Genomic DNA, 21486 nt, shown 5'->3' with positions numbered 1-21486 from the left:
GTTTACGGCCGGGCTGACGGCTGACGGACAGTACGGTCAGCCAATCAGAGCGGGTTTACGCTCTTTGCCGCGAGCTGGGGCCGAACCCTGACCAATGGGAGCGCGGGAGCCGAGTTCTTCTTTCGTCCGGGCTCGCTGTGAGCGAGCGCTCCCTGACTTCTTCGGTGGAGGGGGTTGGTGTGGTGTGGCGTGCGCTAGCTCGGCGGCGGCTATCGGTACCGAGAGTCCGGAGAGAAACGCCACCTCGTCGCGATTTTAATGCCGACGAGTGCCGTTAGTAGAGGTCTATTTCGCCGCGCACCTAACCGTTTTAGCGTCCAACCTCACGTTTCGGGGTCGCTGATCCGGGGCGGAAGAAGGTTAGCCGGCCGGCTAACGGTAGCCGATTAAAACAAGTTTAGCCAACTCGCTAGCTGGTTTAGCTAGCTCGCTCGCTAGCTGTTGCGTTTCAGTTGGGGGGAAAATTTGTTTTTTTTATTGAATTCGGCCGAAATACGGTGGTAGTATGGCTGAAGCCGATAAGTTGAACATCGACTCCATCATACAGCGTCTTCTCGAGGGTAAGGCTGTGTACTCTTCTCGGTCTGTTGTCCTCGGCGAGTGTTAGCTCTTTTAAGCTAACGTGGCGGCTATCTGAGCTAACGTAAGCCGAAGTTCTCGCTCGATGGCGGGTTCGTGTGTGCTGCGGGGGACCGACCCTGAATCGCTAGATTCGAGTACGGTGCGTTTCAGTCACCCGTGTGTTCAGAATCGAGCTGATTCCCAGAAATTATCCACATCCTCTCGACGTTTATTTTGCTATTGCTAATTTTTTTGCAATCATAACAACTTTGTGACGCTGACATAGTATATCGCTCCTCACTTTACAGTATTGCTCCTTTACTTAAGTCATGGTCATCTTTAAAAATTGGGATTTATAATTTCAGTGTGTTAGATCACAACGTAATTTGTCGGAAGTCGATATATGCCCATTAGCTGACAGACCTGTTGGTTTGGATTTTCAGGGTTCTGTTCTCATGCAGCATGTGATAACTTGTCTGTTTAGCACCCCATACTATTGTCCTAACGAATGGAGTGTGTTTAGTAAAATACTATCGTTTTATCCCGTGTAAAACATTTTGATGGTTTATTAAGAGCCATTGTTGGACACAGGACAGAATTTTTTGCCTGTTTTGTTTTTTTCTTATATAAAGTTCTCATTATAAGTTGTTTCTTGTGCAGCTTTTCTTAATCCCAGTTGAGGGAATAAGGATTGGGGTGTCGTACATTGCACTGCATGTAAAGCCCTTTGGGACTGTTAACTTGACTTGGCAAGTATGTTTTCACATGCCAGGAAATGGCGTGACTGGATGTGTTGCTCATGGTAACACTGGGAAACAAGCTAAAATGAAAAGAACATTAATATGCAAAGACAATATAAGTGTCTGTAGATATGTTTGGCATTTAATGTACATTAGAGTGCTGGGTCTCCATGTGTGCAAAACTTTGTGTAAGAACGAGACAATATTCATCATGTCTATATATGAAGGAGGTATCCTGAATGTCATTCTGATGGTTTTGTTTGGTTTTCAGTGAAAGGTTCCAGGCCCGGTAAGAATGTTCAGCTGACAGAGAATGAGATCCGAGGTCTGTGTTTGAAGTCTCGTGAGATCTTCCTCAGCCAGCCAATCCTGCTGGAGCTGGAGGCACCGCTAAAGATCTGTGGTGAGGCTTAACTGTTTGCTGTTTAGACCTCACTGTTCGTTCAAAACATTCCTACCAGGCTGTTTTGGATTAGAGGACTGGCCTATCATAAGAAGTTTTCTGCATAGACACTGTTATGCTGGCTGACCTTTTAACACAGAGGTAAACCTAAACCTGGTAGCTTTAAAAAGAAAAACGAGTAAAGTGCATTGTAATGACATCGCTAAATTATTACAAAATTGAGCAAACAAAGAGTGACCCAACTGAGCTCTGTGGAGTTCTCAGCGCTCAGTTGGCAATTTGTTACACTGTTGATTCTACCTGATGAAAAATGTTGATTAAAAAGGAGCTGTTCACTAGTACTCTGCTGCTACTGACTCTTTTATTCATTGAATGATTATTAGTGGACTTAAGTCCGCCATCGAACCGCACATATGGTATTGTCACTGTCCTGTACTGTCACAGTTTTGGGATCCTTGTCTGTCATGTATTGTCCTGATGTCCTGTCTGTATTCTTTACAACGCCTGCCACTGCAGTTGCTCCTTGGAGATAGATTTAAAAAATGATTTGAATTGCAGCTGGAAGCTCTCTCCACTTTGAATATAGACCAGGGTTATTGTGCACTTTTATGTCTCTATAACAAAACTTTCTCATCAGCAAGATGGTATGTGTTGTGCATTTTGTCCATGGCTAATAGTCTTTGTCATTAAGATGAACAAGTTTCAAATTTGTTATCTGCGAAAGTCAAGTCAAGTTTATTTGTATAGTCCAATATCATAACAGAAAATAGAAAATACTAAATAAGTAGAAATGATGTGCAGGTAAAATATGAAAAGGGGATGGAATATACGTATGCTAGTCTGCATAAACCCAGCTGAAACAAACGGCGTAATCAGCATTGTCTTTCTCTGATCAGGTGACGTTCATGGCCAGTACTATGACCTGCTGAGGCTGTTTGAGTATGGGGGCTTCCCCCCCGAGAGTAACTACCTGTTTCTGGGAGACTACGTCGACCGAGGGAAGCAGTCCCTGGAGACCATCTGCCTGCTGCTCGCCTACAAGGTCAAATACCCCGAGAACTTTTTCCTGTTGAGGGGAAACCATGAATGTGCCTCCATCAACAGAATATATGGCTTCTACGATGAGTGTGAGTCACCTGATTGTACACACACACACATATCTCACACAGGCTAGATAATAGTTAGTTAATATGTTCAGCCAGTGCGCTCTAAAGTGCCTTCTGAGGACATTGAAATTGTGCTCTCTAAAACCAAACTTTGGGATAAAAGATTTTCATTTTTCAAACCTGCTCATGGAAAATGGCAGTGTTTTGGTGTGATTTAGCAAGATTAAAAATTAACATTTCAGATTAGAGTCTGCGTGTTGAAAGCCAGATTTTTTTCCTGTTGCTGGACTGAATCTGATTTGAGAGAAGTGATATTGATGAGTAAATGGTTGAGGATATTTGACAAAAACGTCAGAGTAAAGGTACGTATCTCTCCTGGCAGCCGAAATCAGTGGACATGACCAGTGGATTGTTCTGATGCGTAAGGCACGGAGCAGCACGGTGGCCCACTGGTTAGCACGGTTGCCTCACACCAAGAAGGTCCTGGGTTCGAACCCCAGGCCGTTCCAGGTCCTTTCTGTGTGGAGTTTGCATGTTCTCCCCTGTATGCGTGGGTTTCCTCCGGCTGCTTTAGTGTCCTCCCACCATCAAGACGTGCATGTTAGGGTTAATAGGCAATGGAAAGAAGAACTGGAGTTTGTCCCCAGGCGCTGCAGCTGCCCACTGCTCCTATACAATAGGATGGGTTAAATGCAGAGAACAAATTCGCTGTAAGAATACTATTCGTTGTAAGAATACAATTACAAAATAAAGTGGCGATTATTTTGGTCCTTATACATATATTCAGGGCTAACCAGTGGGTTGTTTGGATATTTATATGCATTCAGTGCAGACCAGAACACTATGGCAGATAAATACGGTTACCAACTAACTGGTGTTTTGGATCCTTTTAAATGTCTAGGAGTCTAACATGCTTCCCGCAGTACTAACAACATTTGCTTCCATCTTGTGTGGTGCAGGGGCCAGCTTCTTCATAGGGATTCATTAATTTTGGCCAAATCAAAGAAAAGGTTGTCATATTCTGTTGGAGAATTTAGGCTGACATTTCCTCTCATCATCGAGTAATTTAGCTGACGATATTATCCGGAGTGTCTTGAATCCTGTGTAACAATAAGCTATTTGTTAATTCAGGAAGTAAAATATTCTTTAATCCTAAACATTACAAGCCATCAGTAGTAAGTAGTGAAATGGCTGCAGACGTTACATTGCCTGACAGTATTTTTGTCTTGCCTTTTGAGACCCTGAGAAATTAATGTGCTTTTCACCTGTAATTAAGACGAGAACACACATAAACACACCCTTCAGTACCCACTGTTTGGAGTCGAGGAACATAACCTTATCAATCACATGCTGTTCTCAGCTGGTCAGAACTGCGGTTGTGTAAAACCTAATCTGCACAGTATACCTGATATGACGCAACAAGCCTTTATGTCACTCCTGATAAGACTTTAATCAGGAGACTAATTTCCTTCTCAGGTAAGAGGCGCTACAACATCAAGCTGTGGAAGACCTTTACAGATTGTTTCAACTGTCTCCCTGTGGCGGCCATTGTGGACGAGAAAATCTTCTGTTGCCATGGAGGTATACTACCTGTCACACCCCTGTTCAGGCTCCTTTCTGTCACACACTCGATCAGCCATCTACTTGTCACACACCTGCTCAGCTTCCCTCCTGTCAACACACCTAGGCCTGTATTTGTCAAGCGCCTCAGAATCACTGCTAGGAAACATGCCGAACGTTTGACTAAGACTAGAAATACTACCTCAGAGTGTTATTGAGAGGTAGTTATGATGCTTCCTACACCCATATTCAGCAAGGACTAGGACTTCCCTTTTCAGAATGAATGATGTTACGATTTTACAACAGTCTGAGTCACAAAATGGAAGTCATGATGTCTTGGTCTTTTTTAAATTTTATTTATTTTTTGCACTATGGATTCAACACAGTTTGCCTATAGTTTTTTTTTTTGGAACATAACATACAACATACACCAGTCAGCCAAAACATTAAAACCACCAGCCTAATATTGTGTAGGTCCCCTCGTGCCGCTAAAAGTGCGGTAACCCGTTGAGGCATGGACTGCACAAGACCTCTTAAAGTGTCCTGTGGTATCTGGCACCAAAACAGCGGCAGATCCTTTAATTGGGCGGCACTGTGGCTTAGTGGTTAGCACTGTTGCCTCACAGCAAGAGGGTCCTGTGTTCAAACCCCAGGCCGTCCCAGGTCGTCCCAGGTCCTTTCTGTGTGGAGTTGGCATGTTCTCCCTGTGTCTGCGTGGGTTTCCTGCGGTTGCGTCGGTTTCCTCCCACCATCAGCAAGACGTGCATGTTAGGGTTAATACGCCTGTCTGTGCCCCTGACTAAGGCAATGGAAAGAAGAACTAGAGTCTGTCCCCGGGTACTGCAGCTGCTCACTGCTCCTATACAATAGGATGGCTTAAATGCAGAAAACAGATTTATCCGCCTACCCCACAACCCTCCACAATGGCATAGCATATTGATTATGATGAGACCTGAGATTGCACCTGCACACATGCATACACAATCAAGCAACACAAAAACACCTACACTTCCTAACAGCCCCCTGGTCCTCCATGACCTTATCGTACGCAGCGCTGTGCTTGTAGAGTGCAGGGAAGGATAACACAAGCAATTTTTTTTTTTATAGTCCCATCCTTCCCCCAAGGCCTAGTTATTCCCACCCCTTCAGGAATTTCAGGTTTCATAGTATTGTTTGAGATGTTAATCTTTGTTTCATCCAGTGTGTTTTAAGATAGATTTTGAAATCAGATATATTAAAGACCCCCTCTGATGAAAATCAAGTTTTTAACCTTGTTAGCATGTCCATGTTGTGTTAGGGTAAAGTTACAAGACGTATCGGGCAAAATAAGTATTCGGTGCCATGGCTGAGCATATCTGCTTTGAAACTGTGGTGCAGCAAGGACAGACTCAAAAAAAAAAACGGATTCAGTCGGGCAGGATTTCATACATCACAAACCTAAGGAACCAATCCCGTTAATGGACGGGGGGGTGCTTCTTTACATATCATTATGTCTACCTACTTTGTCAGTGTGAGCCAGAGGAGAAGTCAGGTGTGCTTATAGTTAATTTGCCAGCTATAAGTTTCACTACTTTCAAAACAATGACAGGTGCTTGTTTTGTTTTCGGCTGCAAATTTACAAAAGGGGGGAAAAAAACAGCAGTGAGCCTTCGTATATTACCAAAGGATCTGAAAATCTGAGAGAAGTGGGTGCAGTTTATTTGGAAAAATGGTAATGTTCCAGCCAAACATCCAGAGAAAACACGGGTTTGCAGTAGCCATTTTCAGGAGCGCCGTTTTGAAAATGTATCACAAAAACAGATGGGTTTTTCCACAAAACTCATATTGAAGCCCGACACTGCCATCCATTTCTCCTGGGGACACAGCGAGTACGAGCCGACATGTTGGTCAACCAAGGTTTTTATTTTTCCTTTCTCTTCCTCCAGAGACTGTTCAGGGTGAGACTAGTGAACCCAGTTGCAGGACACATGCAAGGGATGAAGGAGAGTAGGGAAAAGGGGTTTGTTGAGGATGGCAGGCCAGGCAGGCAGCGTAGAGGTGGATAGTGGAGCCGGGCTGCGCCGCACCAACAGAGGAAGGAGTGAGCTCAGGGACCAGCAGGTGAGGCAGGCAGGCAGCCAGATGAACCGGAGCATGGCAATACTAAACACAATGAAAAGGCAGTTAGACTAACGAGCAACAACACTGGGAACATACTGTGAAAGATTTGCAGAGCGTATGAGACAAAAGTAGTGGCTCAAACTACGATGAGTGGTTGAAGAGCCAGGTTTCTTATACTGCTGGGGTTGGAGAGGAAGAGATTGGCTGGCTGGCTGGCTGCAGGCTGGCTGGCTGCAGGCCAGGTGGACGTGGAGGGTGTAACAGAAACTTTCTGTAGTGTTCAAAGTGTGTTTCTTCCTAATGGTGCATCCGAGTGTTTATCTTTACAAGGTAGATAAGTTGTCAGAGCTGGCAGCGGGACCAAGCTTTATCTAACATTAGCAACGCATTATTAGCTGACTGATGACATAGTCAAGCCGAAGGCTCATGTTATCTATTTCCGTTGCGTTTCTAATGATGCAGAGAGTGATGCGTCCACTTGTACACGACCCTGTCCAATTTGCTCTTCTTCGGAATCGGTTCTCAGTTCATACATGTATGGCTGAATTACTCCTATTTTACCACTTGCCGAGTGGGGTGGGGAGCTGCAGGCGAGCTGCGGAATGGTGGGGGGTGCGGGAGATTTGAATTGAGGGCGGGGATAAATTGCATATTCATAGATTCTGAATCTTTTTAATGAGGGGGATGGAGTAGATGTGATTTTAACAAGATATTTGAATTTATTTTGCCGAAAAAACACATCAGCCAATTTATTAGATCAAACGGAGCATTTTATATATCCTAAAACATGACTGGAAGGGGTCTTGAACCTGTGTGCATATTTTCCCATTTATTATGAATGCTTTGCCAAACAGGATTACAATATTACTGATATCTGATTTGCTACTACTCGGTAAGTCTCCTAAAATTACAGTTAGTAAATTATCTTTTTTATTATAGTTCAGTATCCACTTTTGGACTTCATCCCAAAATAATGCGACCGGACAATACCACATCAAGTGCAAGATCGAGTCCTAATCGTCATTGCAAAACCTACACAAGCAAGTTTGTTGTAGGCCCCAGATAAGTAGCATCTTTGATGGGTAAAAATGTGTATATTATCTGTACATCTAAAGTTGAATTATGGATAATATAATAAATTTTCTCGTGGAACAGGTTGAATTATAGATAATGTTAAGTACATCTTATATTAATTGAGTCTTCCCTCTTATTTCAAGTATTGGCTTTTTAACGATTTTGCCTTTGACCATATTATATTTGTATTTTCTTATCAATTTTATTTCCATTCATCTGTAATTGGTGATTATATAATGTTATAGGTGATTATATAATTCTAGTGGTGTGCATACTGGACCATATATTGGTGAACATTTTTGGAAAAGTCATATATTTGCTGTAACTATCAATTCAAATCATTTACAAATACAATGATTGTATTTAATAATTGTTTACATAGGGACCATCGTCAGTCAACATATTATACATACTATTAAACCATATTTGTTTTATCATGTTATCTAGTTTATTTGGGGGGATACTGGTACTGCAGCCACTTTGCAATAGCTTCTTCTATGTTAAGAACAAAGATTAACTAGCCATTTTTGCTAGTGGTAGTTCTCCATTTCTAAAATAATCCATCTACCATCTGAGTCTACTTGTAGAGCATTAACAATATTTATATTCTTAACCATTATCATGACCCCTTCAGTGTTCCTTTGACCATGTGAGTAAAAGATATCATCTCATCAGCCCATTGTTTTGCAACTTGGAATTCCACACATGATTCCACACACAATTCCAGTGTGTGGAATGCGTTTCTTGTAGGCAATAAATGTCATAGTTTTTATCTTGGCCATGCAAGATTACCCCTACCGCCATGAAAAAAACTCGGCAAGGCAGGGTGAAATGATAATTACTACTGGAAGACGAGAGAAGTAGAGACTGCTGCATCAGCGGACCTTTCATCATACCCCCACAGTTGTCCTTTATCACACTGGTTTACAGATTCATTTATGCGAGTAGGCCAAATAAGGTCCAACGTAAATTCAAAACCATTTTCATTTCATTTCCCTCCATTAGTTGGTTCGCCAGAATAATATTTTAAGTTCTATGTAGCCGGAGACTCATCCGTTTATGGAGAGTTAGTCTGTCAGCCAGCTGGTGATGTTCGAATCTATGAGCAGTTTATTGTCAGCATAGTTTTGTCTGCAGTCAGACTTACCTCATGTCCTTGACTGTGCCTGGAGTGGAGAATTGGCAGGAGAACTTTTCACCTATTCACAATGACCGCTGGAAACTTAACCCATCCGGTTTACCTTTAAACTGTGGATCAAGACCCCTTACCATCTCCTGTTGTTTGAAAAAAATCTAACTTTGCAATGATGGGTCTCAGTTGAGATTTTACTTTAAATGTATTGACTTCAGTGAAAGTTTTCTTTTTCCCAAGCCTGTGGCTCAGGGCAAGGGCTATCTAAACAGCGGATTCCTCTCTCAGCATATCCAGCAATGTCTAGTTTGGGTTTTTCCAGGCACCTCAGCTTCTGTTCAAAGTAATGTCAGACTGTATTCTGTATCGAAAAGTTCAGGTCTCTGTAGCAGCTCTTGACCTTGAGAGTCTTTTCCTTTTTAGTGGCCAAGCCTGCTTTGGCGTGGAGGTATTTTCTGCAGCCGCGGCCCGAGCAGGAGTGCTGGTTAGTGATTCCATGTTAGAATGTAGTATCCACAGTTCCAAAAAGGAGCCAACATTCAAATTTGTGCTCTCAGTATGGGTTGCTGTGTCTGCCAAGGGCTCCAGATTTAACTTTATAAGTTATTGTCATTTAGCGAGACATTGCTTTTTCTTCATAAGAACTCCTCACTTGGCGTGGCATGTGTCTCTCAGGGCGCTGTTGCCATTTTTAGCACCGTAATGTTGCAGACCCTCCGTGAGCCATGGTGTGTCTCTCCATGTGGAGAACATGGAATCTTCTTTTCCGCTGTCCCAATTCCCCTTTCAATTATGCTTCTTGTTATTGTGTGTGCCCTTCAGGTAACAAAAAAATAACCTAGACAGGGCCTGCATGCATGCTCAATAATCACCGAGACAGAGTTGTCATTTATTTCTGTAGTGTTACCGATCTTAAGCAACATAGCCAACATATAGTATGAACATTTATCTCTTCTAACAAATATAGACCCGCAGTCTCATTGGTTGTAATTAGACAAATGAAAGAACCCGCAGTACTTATATTACATTTTACCTGTTGTTATTAAGCTGAGCAGCAATTCACCTTGGAAAAGGGATCATCAGCAATCTCTTGCAGGGATATCCTTTATCACCATGCAAGTGATATCCAGGGGGGACATGGATGTGCTTGAATCATGTGTAGATCCGGGCCATCTGGCCACAACTTCAACGATCACGTCATTTGCATCCATAACCACTTGTGTGTTGATGCTCTGGTATTGCTTACTATTCATATATGCGTCTTCGTGTATGCTTAGGGCAATGATATTAATGTGTGCCATCTATGATGCCTCCAACTCCAGGAAAACCGGTGATTTGCATAAAGGCAATTTGTTTTTGTTTTACCGCACGTTGGTGGGAAAATGAATTAATCTGCATGTTGTCATTGGTACTTTGAGGAAAATTAAAGTTTGATTGATGATTCTTGAAATTGTTGGCTATGGTGGACCCAAATCATGCAGCCTTGGTTCATCTTGATGCAGTTGCCAAAAAGGGTAACATTACAAGAACTTTGTTTTTGTTTCGGAGCGATCGCTGGTTCTTCTTGCAGATGCTGAAATTGCATCCTATACAGGGTCAGTCACAAAGATTATCCCATCTCAGTCCAGGCGATATCGTTTAATAAGTTCATTGTTGTTCATGTTCCCTGCGCATCTCTTCCCCCTCCTGAATGTGCTCGCTTTTCTCTGCCTGAACACCATCTACTGGAAAATCCTAGTGGGTGAGGACGGCTCACTAGCTCGACTAAATCCTGGTGGTGACGGGAGTGCTTTCCTAAGTTAAACAAGTTGATTAAATGCTCTTGCTCCTATGCTTAAAAGTAGGACCAAATTTGCACTACTCTGAGAAATTTTGGCCAGTTAAGAGTCAATTTCCTACTCTGAGACACAAACCTGCTTTTGATGACATCATAAGATGACAACCTGAGTGTGCGTGTGTACTTGGGTCTCAGTGTGGAGAGTTGTTAATCATTATGAAAGAAACAAAAAGACTTGCTGTCCAACCTGGGCCACGTGTCTACCATCAATACTTCACACCTCAAAACTAGAATCCAAAGACCTGCCTCTTTTTTGAATAGGCCTGTACTAATCTCAATTTGATTTGCATAACTCTGCCCCCAGGCCTCTCTCCAGACCTCCAGTCCATGGAGCAGGTGAGGAGGGTGATGCGTCCTACCGACGTACCGGACCAGGGCCTGCTTTGCGATCTGCTGTGGGCCGACCCAGACAAGGACGTGCTGGGCTGGGGAGAGAATGATCGCGGAGTCTCTTTCACCTTCGGCGCCGACGTTGTCACCAAATTCCTCCACAAACACGACATGGACCTCATCTGCCGGGCCCACCAGGTCAGAGGGGGTTGGGTAAAATATCTGATGAGCAATATCTTAACAGAAGAGCGTAGACACTAACCTCATCACCCAGTAGAAATAGTCAGCAGCCAGTTCTTCTGATGACAAGCTAGACATACCAGTAGAGACCAAGGCCTTGTAGTCATTGTATTGTAGATGTAATGATCTTAATTTCATGGCTGTACCATTGCGGCTGACACCATAATCCAGATTAGTCAGATGATATAAAATCATATAATAATCCCATTATTTATCACCACTACTATAAACCGTCTGGTACAAAATCTTGTATCTTACATCGACTTCTAAACTATTTTCAACAACAGTGGACATCCTGAATGAAATGTTTTGATACTGCAGTGGTGTAAACACAAATCCCAATGTACAAGAAAGGGGATTGCATCTATTTTAGCATTATTCCATTCTGCTTTTTGTCAGTATCGTTCCCTTTACTCCCTACAAACACCTGTTTAAGTAGGCTTTCTGTAGCAAAGAAGGTTGAACCAGTTCATCTGGGTGTGTTTATTGACCGATACGCTTCATCACGACATCACTTTACCGTGTGATGAAATGTGTCTGTCAATAAACATATCCAGATGAGTTGGTTCAACCTTACCTGGATTACTGAGAATGCGTAAAGACAAGCTTTCTGTACTGCCTATAAACACCAGCTAAACAGTTTGTCTTCTACTTACAAACTCAAAGAATAACGAAGCACTTGTTTTTAGCCTGTGTCTGCCTACTCACATTGGGGGGGGGGGGGGGGTTGTAGATGTAGAGACCATGGTGGTAGTGTGGGTTAGACGGAAGTTGGCAGTGTTGTAGTATAGCACCACGCCCAATGCTGGTGTGTCGACTTTCTTCACAGCTCATACAAACCCCAATTCCAATGAAGTTGGGACGTTGTGTAAAACGTAAATAAAAACAGAATACATTGATTTGCAAATCCTTTTCGACCTATATTCAATTGAATACACTACAAAGACAAGATATTTAATGTTCAAACTGATAAACTTTGTTTTGTTTTTTTTGTTGCAAATATTCACTCATTTTGAATTTGATGCCTGCAACACATTCCAAAAAAGCTGGGACAGGGGCATGTTCACCACTGTGTTACACCACCTTTCCTTTTAACAACACTCAGTAAGCGTTTGGAAACTGAGGACACTAATTGTTGAAGCTTTGTAGGTGGAATTCTTTCCCATTCTTGCTTGGATGTACAACTTCAGTTGCTCAACAGTCCGGGGTCTCCGTTGTCGTATTTTGCACTTCATAATGCGCCACACATTTTCAATGGGGGACAGGTCTGGACTGCAGGCAGGCCAGTCCAGTACCCGCACTCTTTTACTACGAAGCCCCACTGGTGTAACGTGCAGAATGTGGCTTGGCATTGTCTTGCTGAAATAAGCAGGGACGTCCCTGAAAAAGACGTCGCTTGGATGGCAGCATATGTTGCTCCAAAACCTGTATGTACCTTTCAGCCTTAATGGTGCCTTCACAGATGTGCAAGCTACCCATGATGCCATGGGCACTAACACACCCCCATACCATCACAGATGCTGGCTTTTGAACTTTGCGCTGATAACAATCTGGATGGTCCTTTTCCTCTTTAGCCCGGAGGACACGACATCCATGATTTCCAAAAACAATTTGAATTGTGGCCTCGTCAGACCACAGCACACTTTTCCACTTTGCGTGAGTCCATCTCAGATGAGCTCGGGCCCAGAGAAGCCGGCGGCGTTTCTGGGTGTAGTTGATATATGGCTTTGGCTTTGCATGGTAGAGTTTTAACTTGCACTTGTAGATGTAGCGACGAACTGTGTTAACTGACGATGGTTTTCCCAAGTGTTCCTGAGCCCACGTGGTAATATTCTTTACAGAATGATGTCGGTTTTTAATGCAGTGCCGCCTGAGGGATCAAAGGTCACAGGCATTAAGTGTTGGTTTTCGGCCTTGCCACTTACGTGCAGAGATTTCTCCGGATTCTCTGAATCTTTTGATGATACTATGGACTGTAGATGATGAAATCCCTAAATTCCTTGCAATTGTACGTTGAGAAACGTTGTTCTTAAACTGTTGGACTATTCGCTCACGCAGTTGTTCACAAAGTGGTGAACCTCGCCCCATCCTTGCTTGTGAACGACTGAGCCTTTCGGGGAGGCTCCTTTTATACCCAATCATGACACTCACCTGTTTCCAATGAACCTGTTCACCTGTGGAATGTTCCCAACAGGTGTTTTTTGAGCATTCCTCAACTTTCCCAGTCTTTTGTTGCCCCTGTCCCAGCTTCTTTGGAACGTGTTGCAGGCATCAAATTCAAAATGAGTGAATATTTGCAAAAAACAATAAAGTTTATCAGTTTGAGCATTAAATATCTTGTGTTTGTAGTGTATTCAGTTGAATATCGGTCAAAAAGGATTTGCGAATCATTGTGTTCTGTTTTTATTCACGTTTTAAACAAGGTCCCAACTTATTGGAATTGGGGTTTGTATTTTAGGGTTCTAACGTGCCGGACCCCACATGTATCGCCTATGTCACATGGGTCTATGCATCTTTGCTGACACCATATTGCATGTCCAACTTAGAGGGGGTTGATCTTAATGTACGTTTTCTCCCGGTAGTATGAAAAAGCAGATTTCTCTTCGTCGAAGTAGCCGTGTGACACATCTCATTTTTTTGTAGAATTTATCAGGAGGGCAGTCAGTTTCACCATCCTAGCCCCAAACCAGCATGTTTTCATCTCTAAAAATGAAGAATAAAGGTTCACACAGTACTAAAGGTGTGTGTGTGTGTGTCTGTGTGTGTGTTTTATATATATATATATATATATATATATATATACCAGGTGGTGGAGGATGGATATGAGTTCTTTGCAAAGCGGCAACTGGTGACTCTGTTCTCTGCTCCAAACTACTGCGGGGAGTTTGACAATGCAGGGGCTATGATGAGCGTAGACGAGACCCTCATGTGCTCCTTCCAGGTAAGATACACAGCAGCTGGTATCTGAACATCCTGAAGAAGCCGCCACATTCACACAACGAGGGAGAGGTCAAATCGGCGGTAATCAAATGTCATTTATTTAAAGGTAGAACGAGTAGGATTTGTCGGTTGCAGTTCGTAAACACACCATTCAAAGTCGGCCCCTCCTCCCCGGCTAAACGACACCAGAAGCACACGCCCGCCGACCGAAGCTGCCAGAACACATCCAAGTGTACAGGCCGGCTCCACGTCGCTCTTCCTCCCCATCCTCTCCTTCGCTGCTCGCCAGTGGGTGAAAGCCAACCCCAGATTCACTCTCGTTTTGGAATGAGCACTCTCTGCTTGGCGTTTCGCCTCGCTATATTTGCCATGTTTCAGCGCTGTGTCCGCCATTGTCGTAGCTTCCTCTTGCCTACAATGTTGTTCTGGCACCTGGTCGCTACGTTTTTATAGAGTCCCGCCGTCAAAAGGTTGATGCCCAGGAACACCTCGTACACAGCAAAATAAGAAAATACAGACAGAGGACAGGGTGTCTGTAGATGCAGACACCACCACATATGTCTAGTGGGTCATAAGTGAGGATTGAGAGGGATTATTTTTGTATGAGTCTATACATTTTTTTTTTCTTTTAAGGGAAAATCCTACTCATACCTTTTGAAAGACAGCTCTTGGATCAAATATCCGCACATTCCCGCCCACACTTAGTCAGTGGCTTCAAGGTGTAATATCCTGCCTCAACCCGGAGATGTGCTTTCAGTCAGTGGTTCTGAGAAGAAATTCTATAAAACTTGGGAACCCTTTTTAAACATGCTTCCGTAACACCCAAACAACATAACACGACATGCATTTTACCTCTGCCCTTGACATAAAAATAACTGGCTTCATGGAAGTAGCTGCAGCTTTACTTGTTTATTTATTGCTAAATATTGTGCCTTAAAACTACTCTGGGGTGGGGGGATGGGGCGGGAGGGAAGGGCTGTTTCACTTTATTTTATCGCTATTTTCAATGTCATTGCTATTGCTTCCTTTTCTTTTCCTTTAATGTATACTTTTTAGCCATGTGGAACACATCTGCCCAACCCTGGTCATTTCTTTTGCTAATAAAAAGATTTTGGAATATAAATGTCCGTGCACGAATTGGCTTAACCTCGCCGCTCTTGGAGCGCCGATAATAGTTGACCATTTGATTGATTTACTGGAAATAGAGATTTGTAATCTAGAGGGCACAAAGATGGAAATGGGAAACGGTAGGACGAAGCTGTCAGTCGACCGTTTTTTTCACATCAACTACTCGGTGTCGCTACTGACTAGCAGCTAGGTAGAGGAATGATGTTTTACTACTGACATAACATTAGAATGACCCGGCTATAAATAGGAACTAGAATGAAAGTTTGATGAATGATTTGGTTTTTATATTTCTTTGTTTTGTGTTTTGTTTACTTGGCACCCACGGTCTATGCTATTACCTCATTGGTTGTTTCTGTGTATGTCCCACCTTAGATCCTCAAACCTGCAGACAAGAAGCTGTTCTATGGGGGAGGGGGGGGCATGGGCTCCGGTCGCCCCGTAACTCCGCCCAGGAAAGCCAAGAAATGACACACGTAGCTCCGCCTCCGGCCTCAAGCTCGTCTCTCCCCCCCCCCCCCCCCCCCCCGACTTCTCCTGCCCTCTCTACCTCTCCTCTTCTGTCACCAAACAGCCAGAACTCAGAGCAGAACCCAGGGCTTTCCTTTTTTTTTATCTCGGTGCGTTTTAACATTTTAACCTTTGCGACTTTTAACCTTTTGTCTGAGTGGGTGCGTGTGCATGGGAGAAAACACACGTGTGTCTGTCTGGGCGCAAGCATTATAAACGTGTGCATGACTTTTCTGTGCCAGAGTATTACAGATTTGTACTGTCCTTTGTGTGTGTGTGAGACTGTGTGTGTGTGTGTGAGAGAGAGTGGGTGTCTCCCCCTTCCTCTACTCCCCCCTCTCTCTTGCTCTCTCCTTTGCCCCCATGTGATAGACTTGAACCACCGTGCATGTCTGTACGTTAAGTGACTGAAAAGTGGTTTCGGAGATGATGGCAGGCCTCTGCCAGCAGATGGCGTGGCGTGTGTTTGGAGGGGCAAAGACGATGTTTTTCCCCTGTCCTCTTCATTACAATTTACGACTTCGTTTAGCAGACGCTTTTCTCCGAAGCGACGTACATCTGAGAGTTAATTCAACACAGGCAAGGAGTTTGTGTGTGTGTGTGTGTGTGTGTGTGTGTGCGTGCGTGCGTGTTTTTGTTTGCGCATGTGTATCCACTGTACAAGTGGTCTAAAAATCCTTGACCAGGAAGGATCAACTGAGTCCATCTTATGAATTTAAGCGAACGCTTAACCATACACACATACGGTCGCACAGATGACTTCACTGACTCTTTCACGGAGCCAGAGCTGTAATACAAGAAACCCTCACACTTTAGGTTTGTACAGATTTGATTACTTGAAAGAGATTTTTTGTGAATTGGTTTTGTAGTCTTTCATCAAGTTGACCAATAAATTGAGAATCTGAGTTAAACTGTGTGATTGTGTACTCGTGGCATCTCATTATCTCCTCTCGTGTTGGACTCGAATGAGCAGGACTGACATCCTCACCCGTGTGTCTTCTGAGACTGCAAATGGACCACAGGGTACGCGGGTCAACTGTGGTCGTTAGTTGTAGGATCTCTTAACAAGCAGCCCAAAGCCGCGGGGGGTCTTGAAGTGATGGCAGAGGGGGTCCCACTTCCGCCCTCTGCTGTTCAGTGCAAATTGAAACTCTGCCCGACTCCATTCTAATCAGTTAGAGCTCAGCTTTTCGGTTGAAATATAAAGTCTTATTAATTCTCTCTACAGAAAGTTATGGCCGCAACTCATTTCACTTCTGATTGGTTCCTCTGTGGTGAGTTGGAAAAAACACAATTGTGCCGTGAAGATGGTACGACCGGGTCAGAACAGGGTGCTGCTGCGTTTGCACTGTGGCTGGCGTGTGAAAGCCCAATAGCAGGACTGCCTTTGCAGCCGCTTCTGCTTTGGCTTCAAAAGTCACCTGTGGTTTTGGCTGTTTGGCTCCACCCGCCTCTGCTGCCTGGTGCAAACCGGTGCCAACATTATGCAACATGGCGGCTCTCCTGGCTTACAAAACGGTCCTCCAGAAGTAAACTTGATGCCGTTCACTGCTAACTTCAAATCGTCGATCTCTTTTAAGTCCCCGGACAGTCCCCCCGCTTACTTTTTGGGTTTTTATTTTATTTTTTTTACAACACTACCTTGTGTTAACATATACAGTTAACGATTTATTGAGACAGGATATGATGTTACAATGCTGGTGCCAAAATAAACAGTCAGCATCCAGTGAAATATTCCTTCTTTACCAACGCTCGTTTGGCCCGAACAGAATAATGGACATCGTAATATACACACATGTGATCGTCACATCGCTGAAGATGCCATGTAAGGCAAGTTGGACCTGCTATTTGATTACTGCTCCTGAAGAAAAGTATTCTTGTATATATCCAACCGAGTCTGATTTTTACGGCCTCTTGGGCCACTTGCCTTATTTCCCCCTCTCTAAAATCACCCTAAGGGACAAATTCTCTTCAAATGGACCTTTGGAAAATTGGAAGCTGCTTGTATCTGATGAATTTATGTAAACTCTTTATTTATATTTAACATTGCAATACATATTGCCAAAAATAAAGGTATCGCAATAGTTTTTCTTCAACATCGTACAGCCAGCCATGATGCTTAAGAATGAGAACTAAAGGTTCCCTCTCCGTACGGGCTCACAAATGAAATTATTCTTCTTTTATTGTTGTTCCTTATGGAGGGAATGACATAATGACTCAGCAGGTAAACCTCATGAAGCCGGTCTAGTCATGATCCCCACCCCGCCACACCTTCTTATTCTAGGCAGCAGTAGCTCTCGGTCCAAAGTTTCTCTGTAGGTCTTCAGGTTTACCGTGTTAAAACTCTGCATCTCCAACCTGATGGACAAGGGAGAAGGCCACAGACGCCACATCCAAAGTGGAGTTGTGCTTCGGTCTCTATACTCCGGCTGGCTGGCTCCTCTTTCACATGAGGGTCTTCACAGAAACGTAACGCAAAGCAACCACGGATGGACCGCTCAAGCCCATTTTCATTCAAGAGCGTGGTCTTTCAATTTGAGAGCATGACTTAGTGATTTCACATTTGCTTTCAACCCTGTCCCAACACTCAGATAGCCTCTGCTTGCACTTAGATTTGCTTTGCTGCTCAGGGCCGCTCATCTGGGGGGGTAGGGGTGGCTTTCTGGGGCCCAGCCACTAGTGGGGGCCCATGCAGGCCAGCAATATTAGTGTCCAGCCTAAATATAAGCCATGATACTGGCTATACTTCCCACTGAGTGTGTACTGGCTAAACAGATGGACATTAAAGACATTATAAAGGACTTTGTCTTCAGTAAGATAAGGACGATGGCTGGATAAGAGGCAAAGATGAAGCCTCGAGGTAAGACGTTTCATTTTCCATAAGATCTTTGTTGACCTTAGTGTGTTTAAGTGTCGTGTGTGTGCGTTTCGCGCAGGGTGATGTGATGCGTCTAGTGCGGTGTGTTTGATTAATGCACAGCTCCTATGTCGTTATTTGAACTAACGAGGACTTATTGTTCCTCTGGTACTATCCTGGTAGTGCCGCGCTGACAACTTGGGATCTCTTTTCCACATTCCACGTTCTATATTTACCGGGAAAAAAGCTCACGTTTCTCCCTCGGACGTCACGCAGGCTCCGCTTTCATTCGTTCGTCTTGCTGTCATCGATGCTCTCCCTTCAAGACGCTCTGTCCATCAATTAGCCTTTCTTCCATGCAGGCCTGAAAAGACGTGAGATAAAGGAGGTGGCCAGTTCAGTTTTGATCAAAGAAGCTTATGAAGAAAAAACAAAACAAATTGTCCACCCTCTAGTTGGATTTTGGTGGTGAAGACTTCCTCCCCGATGGATGACCAGGTTCCGCCTCTCCTGCTTTGTCTCCAAGCCGTCCAGCCTGAGCGGTCCCCCTAATATACTCGTTCCTAATCCTGTCCATCCTCCATCACTCCCAATGAAAATGTCCGTCTCCAAACCATATAACATAGCTGGTCTCACAACCATCTTGTAAACCTTCCCTTTAACTCTTGCTGGTCCTGTTCTGTTGCAAATCACTCCTGATACTCTACTCCACCCACTCCACCCTGCCTGCACTCTTCTTCACCTCTCTTCCACACTCCCTGTTACTTTGAACAGTTGACCCCAAGTATTTAAACTCATCCACCTTCGTCACCTCCACTCCTTGCATCCTCACCATTCCACTGTCCTCCCTCTCATTCACGCATATGTATTCCGTGTTGCTCCTACTGACTTTCATCCCTCTTCTCTCCAGTGCATACCTCCACCTCTCCAGGCTCTCCTCCACCTGCTCCCTACTCTCACTGCAGATCACAATGTCATCCGCAAACATCATAGTCCACAGAGACTCCTGTCCTGCCTGATCTCGTCAGTCAACCTGTCCATCACCACTGCAAACAAGAAAGGGCTCAGAGCCGATCCTTGATGTAATCCCACCTCCACCTTGAACCCATCTGTCATTCCAACCACACACCTCACCATTGTCACACTTCCCTCATACGTATCCTGCACCACTCCTACATACTTCTCTGCCACTCCCGACTTCCTCATACAATACCACACCTCCTCTCTCGGCACCCTGTCGTATGCTTTCTCTAAATCCACAAAGACACAGTGTGACTCCTTCTGGCCTCCTCTATACTTCTCCATCAACATTCTCAAAGCAAACATCACATCTGCGGTGCTCTTTCGTGGCATGAAACCATACTGCTGCTCGCTGATCATCACCTCTCCTCTTAACCCAGCTTCCACTACTCTTTCCCATATCTTCATGCTGTGGCTGATCAACTTTATACCTCTGTAGTTACTACAGCTCTGCACATCGCCCTTGTTCTTGAAAATCAGTACCAGTATGGTTCTTCTCCACTCCTCAGGCATCCTCTCACTTTCCAAGACTGTGCTAAACAATATAGTTAAAAACTCCACTACCATTTCTCCTGAATACCTCCATGCCTCCCCAGGTATGTCATCGGGACCAGTCGCCTTTCCACTCTTCATCCTCTTCATAGCTGACCTCACTTGATAATCCACTGCACTTCCTGATTCACTATACCCAAATCATCCAACCTTCTCTCTCTCTCTCTCTCTCTCTCTCTCTCTCTCTCTCTCTCTCTCTCTCTCTCCTCGCTTGTCATCACATCTCCATCTCTAATCTCTATCCTTCATCGCCCTAACCTGCTGCACATCCTTCCCAGCTCAATCCCTCTGTCTAGCCAATCGGTACAAGTCCTTTTCTCCTTCCTTAGTGTCCAACCTCTCATACAACTCACCATACACTTTTTTCTTTGTCTTTGCCACCTCTCTCTTTGCTTTATGCCACATCTCCCTGTACTTCTGTCTACCTTCCTCATCTCTCCGACGACCCCACTTCTTCTTTGCCAATGTCTTCCTCTGTATACTTTGCTGTTCTTCCTCATTCCACCACCAAGTCTCCTTGTCTTCCTTCCTCTGTCCAGATGACACACCAAGTACCTTCCTAGCTGTCTCCCTCACCATTTCTGCAGTGCTTGCCCAGCCATCTGGCAACTCTTCACTACCACCCAGTGGCTGCCTTAACACCTCCCTGAACTCCACAGAACAGTCTTCCTTCTTCAACTTCCACAATTTGATCCTTGGCACTGCCTTCACTCACTTGGGCGGCACGGTGATGCAGTGGTTAGTGCTGTAGCCTCACAGCAAGAAGGTCCTGGGTTCGAACCCCGGGGTTGTCCAACCTTGGGGTCATCCCAGGTCGTCCTCTGTGTGGAGTTTGCATGTTATCCCCGTGTCTTCGGTGGGTTTTCTCTGGGTGTTCCAGTTTCCCCCACCATCAAAAAGACATGCATAGGGTTAATACTCCTTCCTGTCTGTGCCCTTGACTGAGGAATGGCAAGATGAATTGGAGTTGGTCCTCGGGTGCTGCAAGGCGCCTGCCCACTGGTCCCAGCTACACAGCTAGGATGGGTTAAATTTCCCTACGGGGATCATTAAAATATATCAACAAACAAAAAAAATCCTCTCCTTGGTCTTCAAAGTCATCCTACAGACCACCATCCAATGCTGCCTAGCTACATTCTCCCTTGTCACCACCTTGCAATCTCCAATCCCTTTCAGATCTCACCTCCTTCGTGAGATACAGTCCACCTGTGTGCACTTTCGCAAAATCCACCACCGTCTGTCCTTCCACATTCCTCTCCTTGACACCATACCTACCCATCACCTCCTCATCACCTCTGTTCCCTTCACCAGCATGTCAATTGAAGTCCGCTCCAATCACCACTCTCTCCTCCTTGGGTACCCTCTCCACCACTTCATCCAACTCACTCCAGAACTCCTC

The 21486-nt window shown here is 44.4% G+C and overlaps 1 protein-coding gene across 1 annotated transcript; it reads left to right on the top strand.

Annotated features, from left to right (window-relative positions):
- Nucleotides 1–165: 165 nt before the first annotated feature.
- On the top strand, nt 166–16574 carry ppp1cab (protein phosphatase 1, catalytic subunit, alpha isozyme b). Its single transcript, XM_056296627.1, has 7 exons — nt 166–560; nt 1573–1704; nt 2601–2831; nt 4287–4391; nt 10818–11041; nt 13890–14024; nt 15524–16574. The coding sequence occupies exons 1-7, from the start codon at nt 506–508 to the stop codon at nt 15617–15619; spliced, it is 978 nt and encodes a 325-aa protein (XP_056152602.1). The 5' UTR covers nt 166–505; the 3' UTR covers nt 15620–16574.
- Nucleotides 16575–21486: the final 4912 nt, after the last annotated feature.

Source organism: Lampris incognitus, chromosome 17 (genome assembly GCF_029633865.1).
Source record: "Lampris incognitus isolate fLamInc1 chromosome 17, fLamInc1.hap2, whole genome shotgun sequence".
Lineage (NCBI taxonomy): Eukaryota > Metazoa > Chordata > Actinopteri > Lampriformes > Lampridae > Lampris > Lampris incognitus.
This window is presented reverse-complemented; position numbering and strand designations above follow the sequence as displayed.

Coding starts and splice junctions, on each gene's coding strand:
- ppp1cab (XM_056296627.1), top strand. CDS start 506: ATGGCTGAAGCCGATAAGTTGAACATCGACTCCATCATACAGCGTCTT. Junction 561..1,572: donor CATACAGCGTCTTCTCGAGG/GTAAGGCTGTGT, acceptor TTTGGTTTTCAG/TGAAAGGTTCCAGGCCCGGT. Junction 1,705..2,600: donor GGCACCGCTAAAGATCTGTG/GTGAGGCTTAAC, acceptor TTCTCTGATCAG/GTGACGTTCATGGCCAGTAC.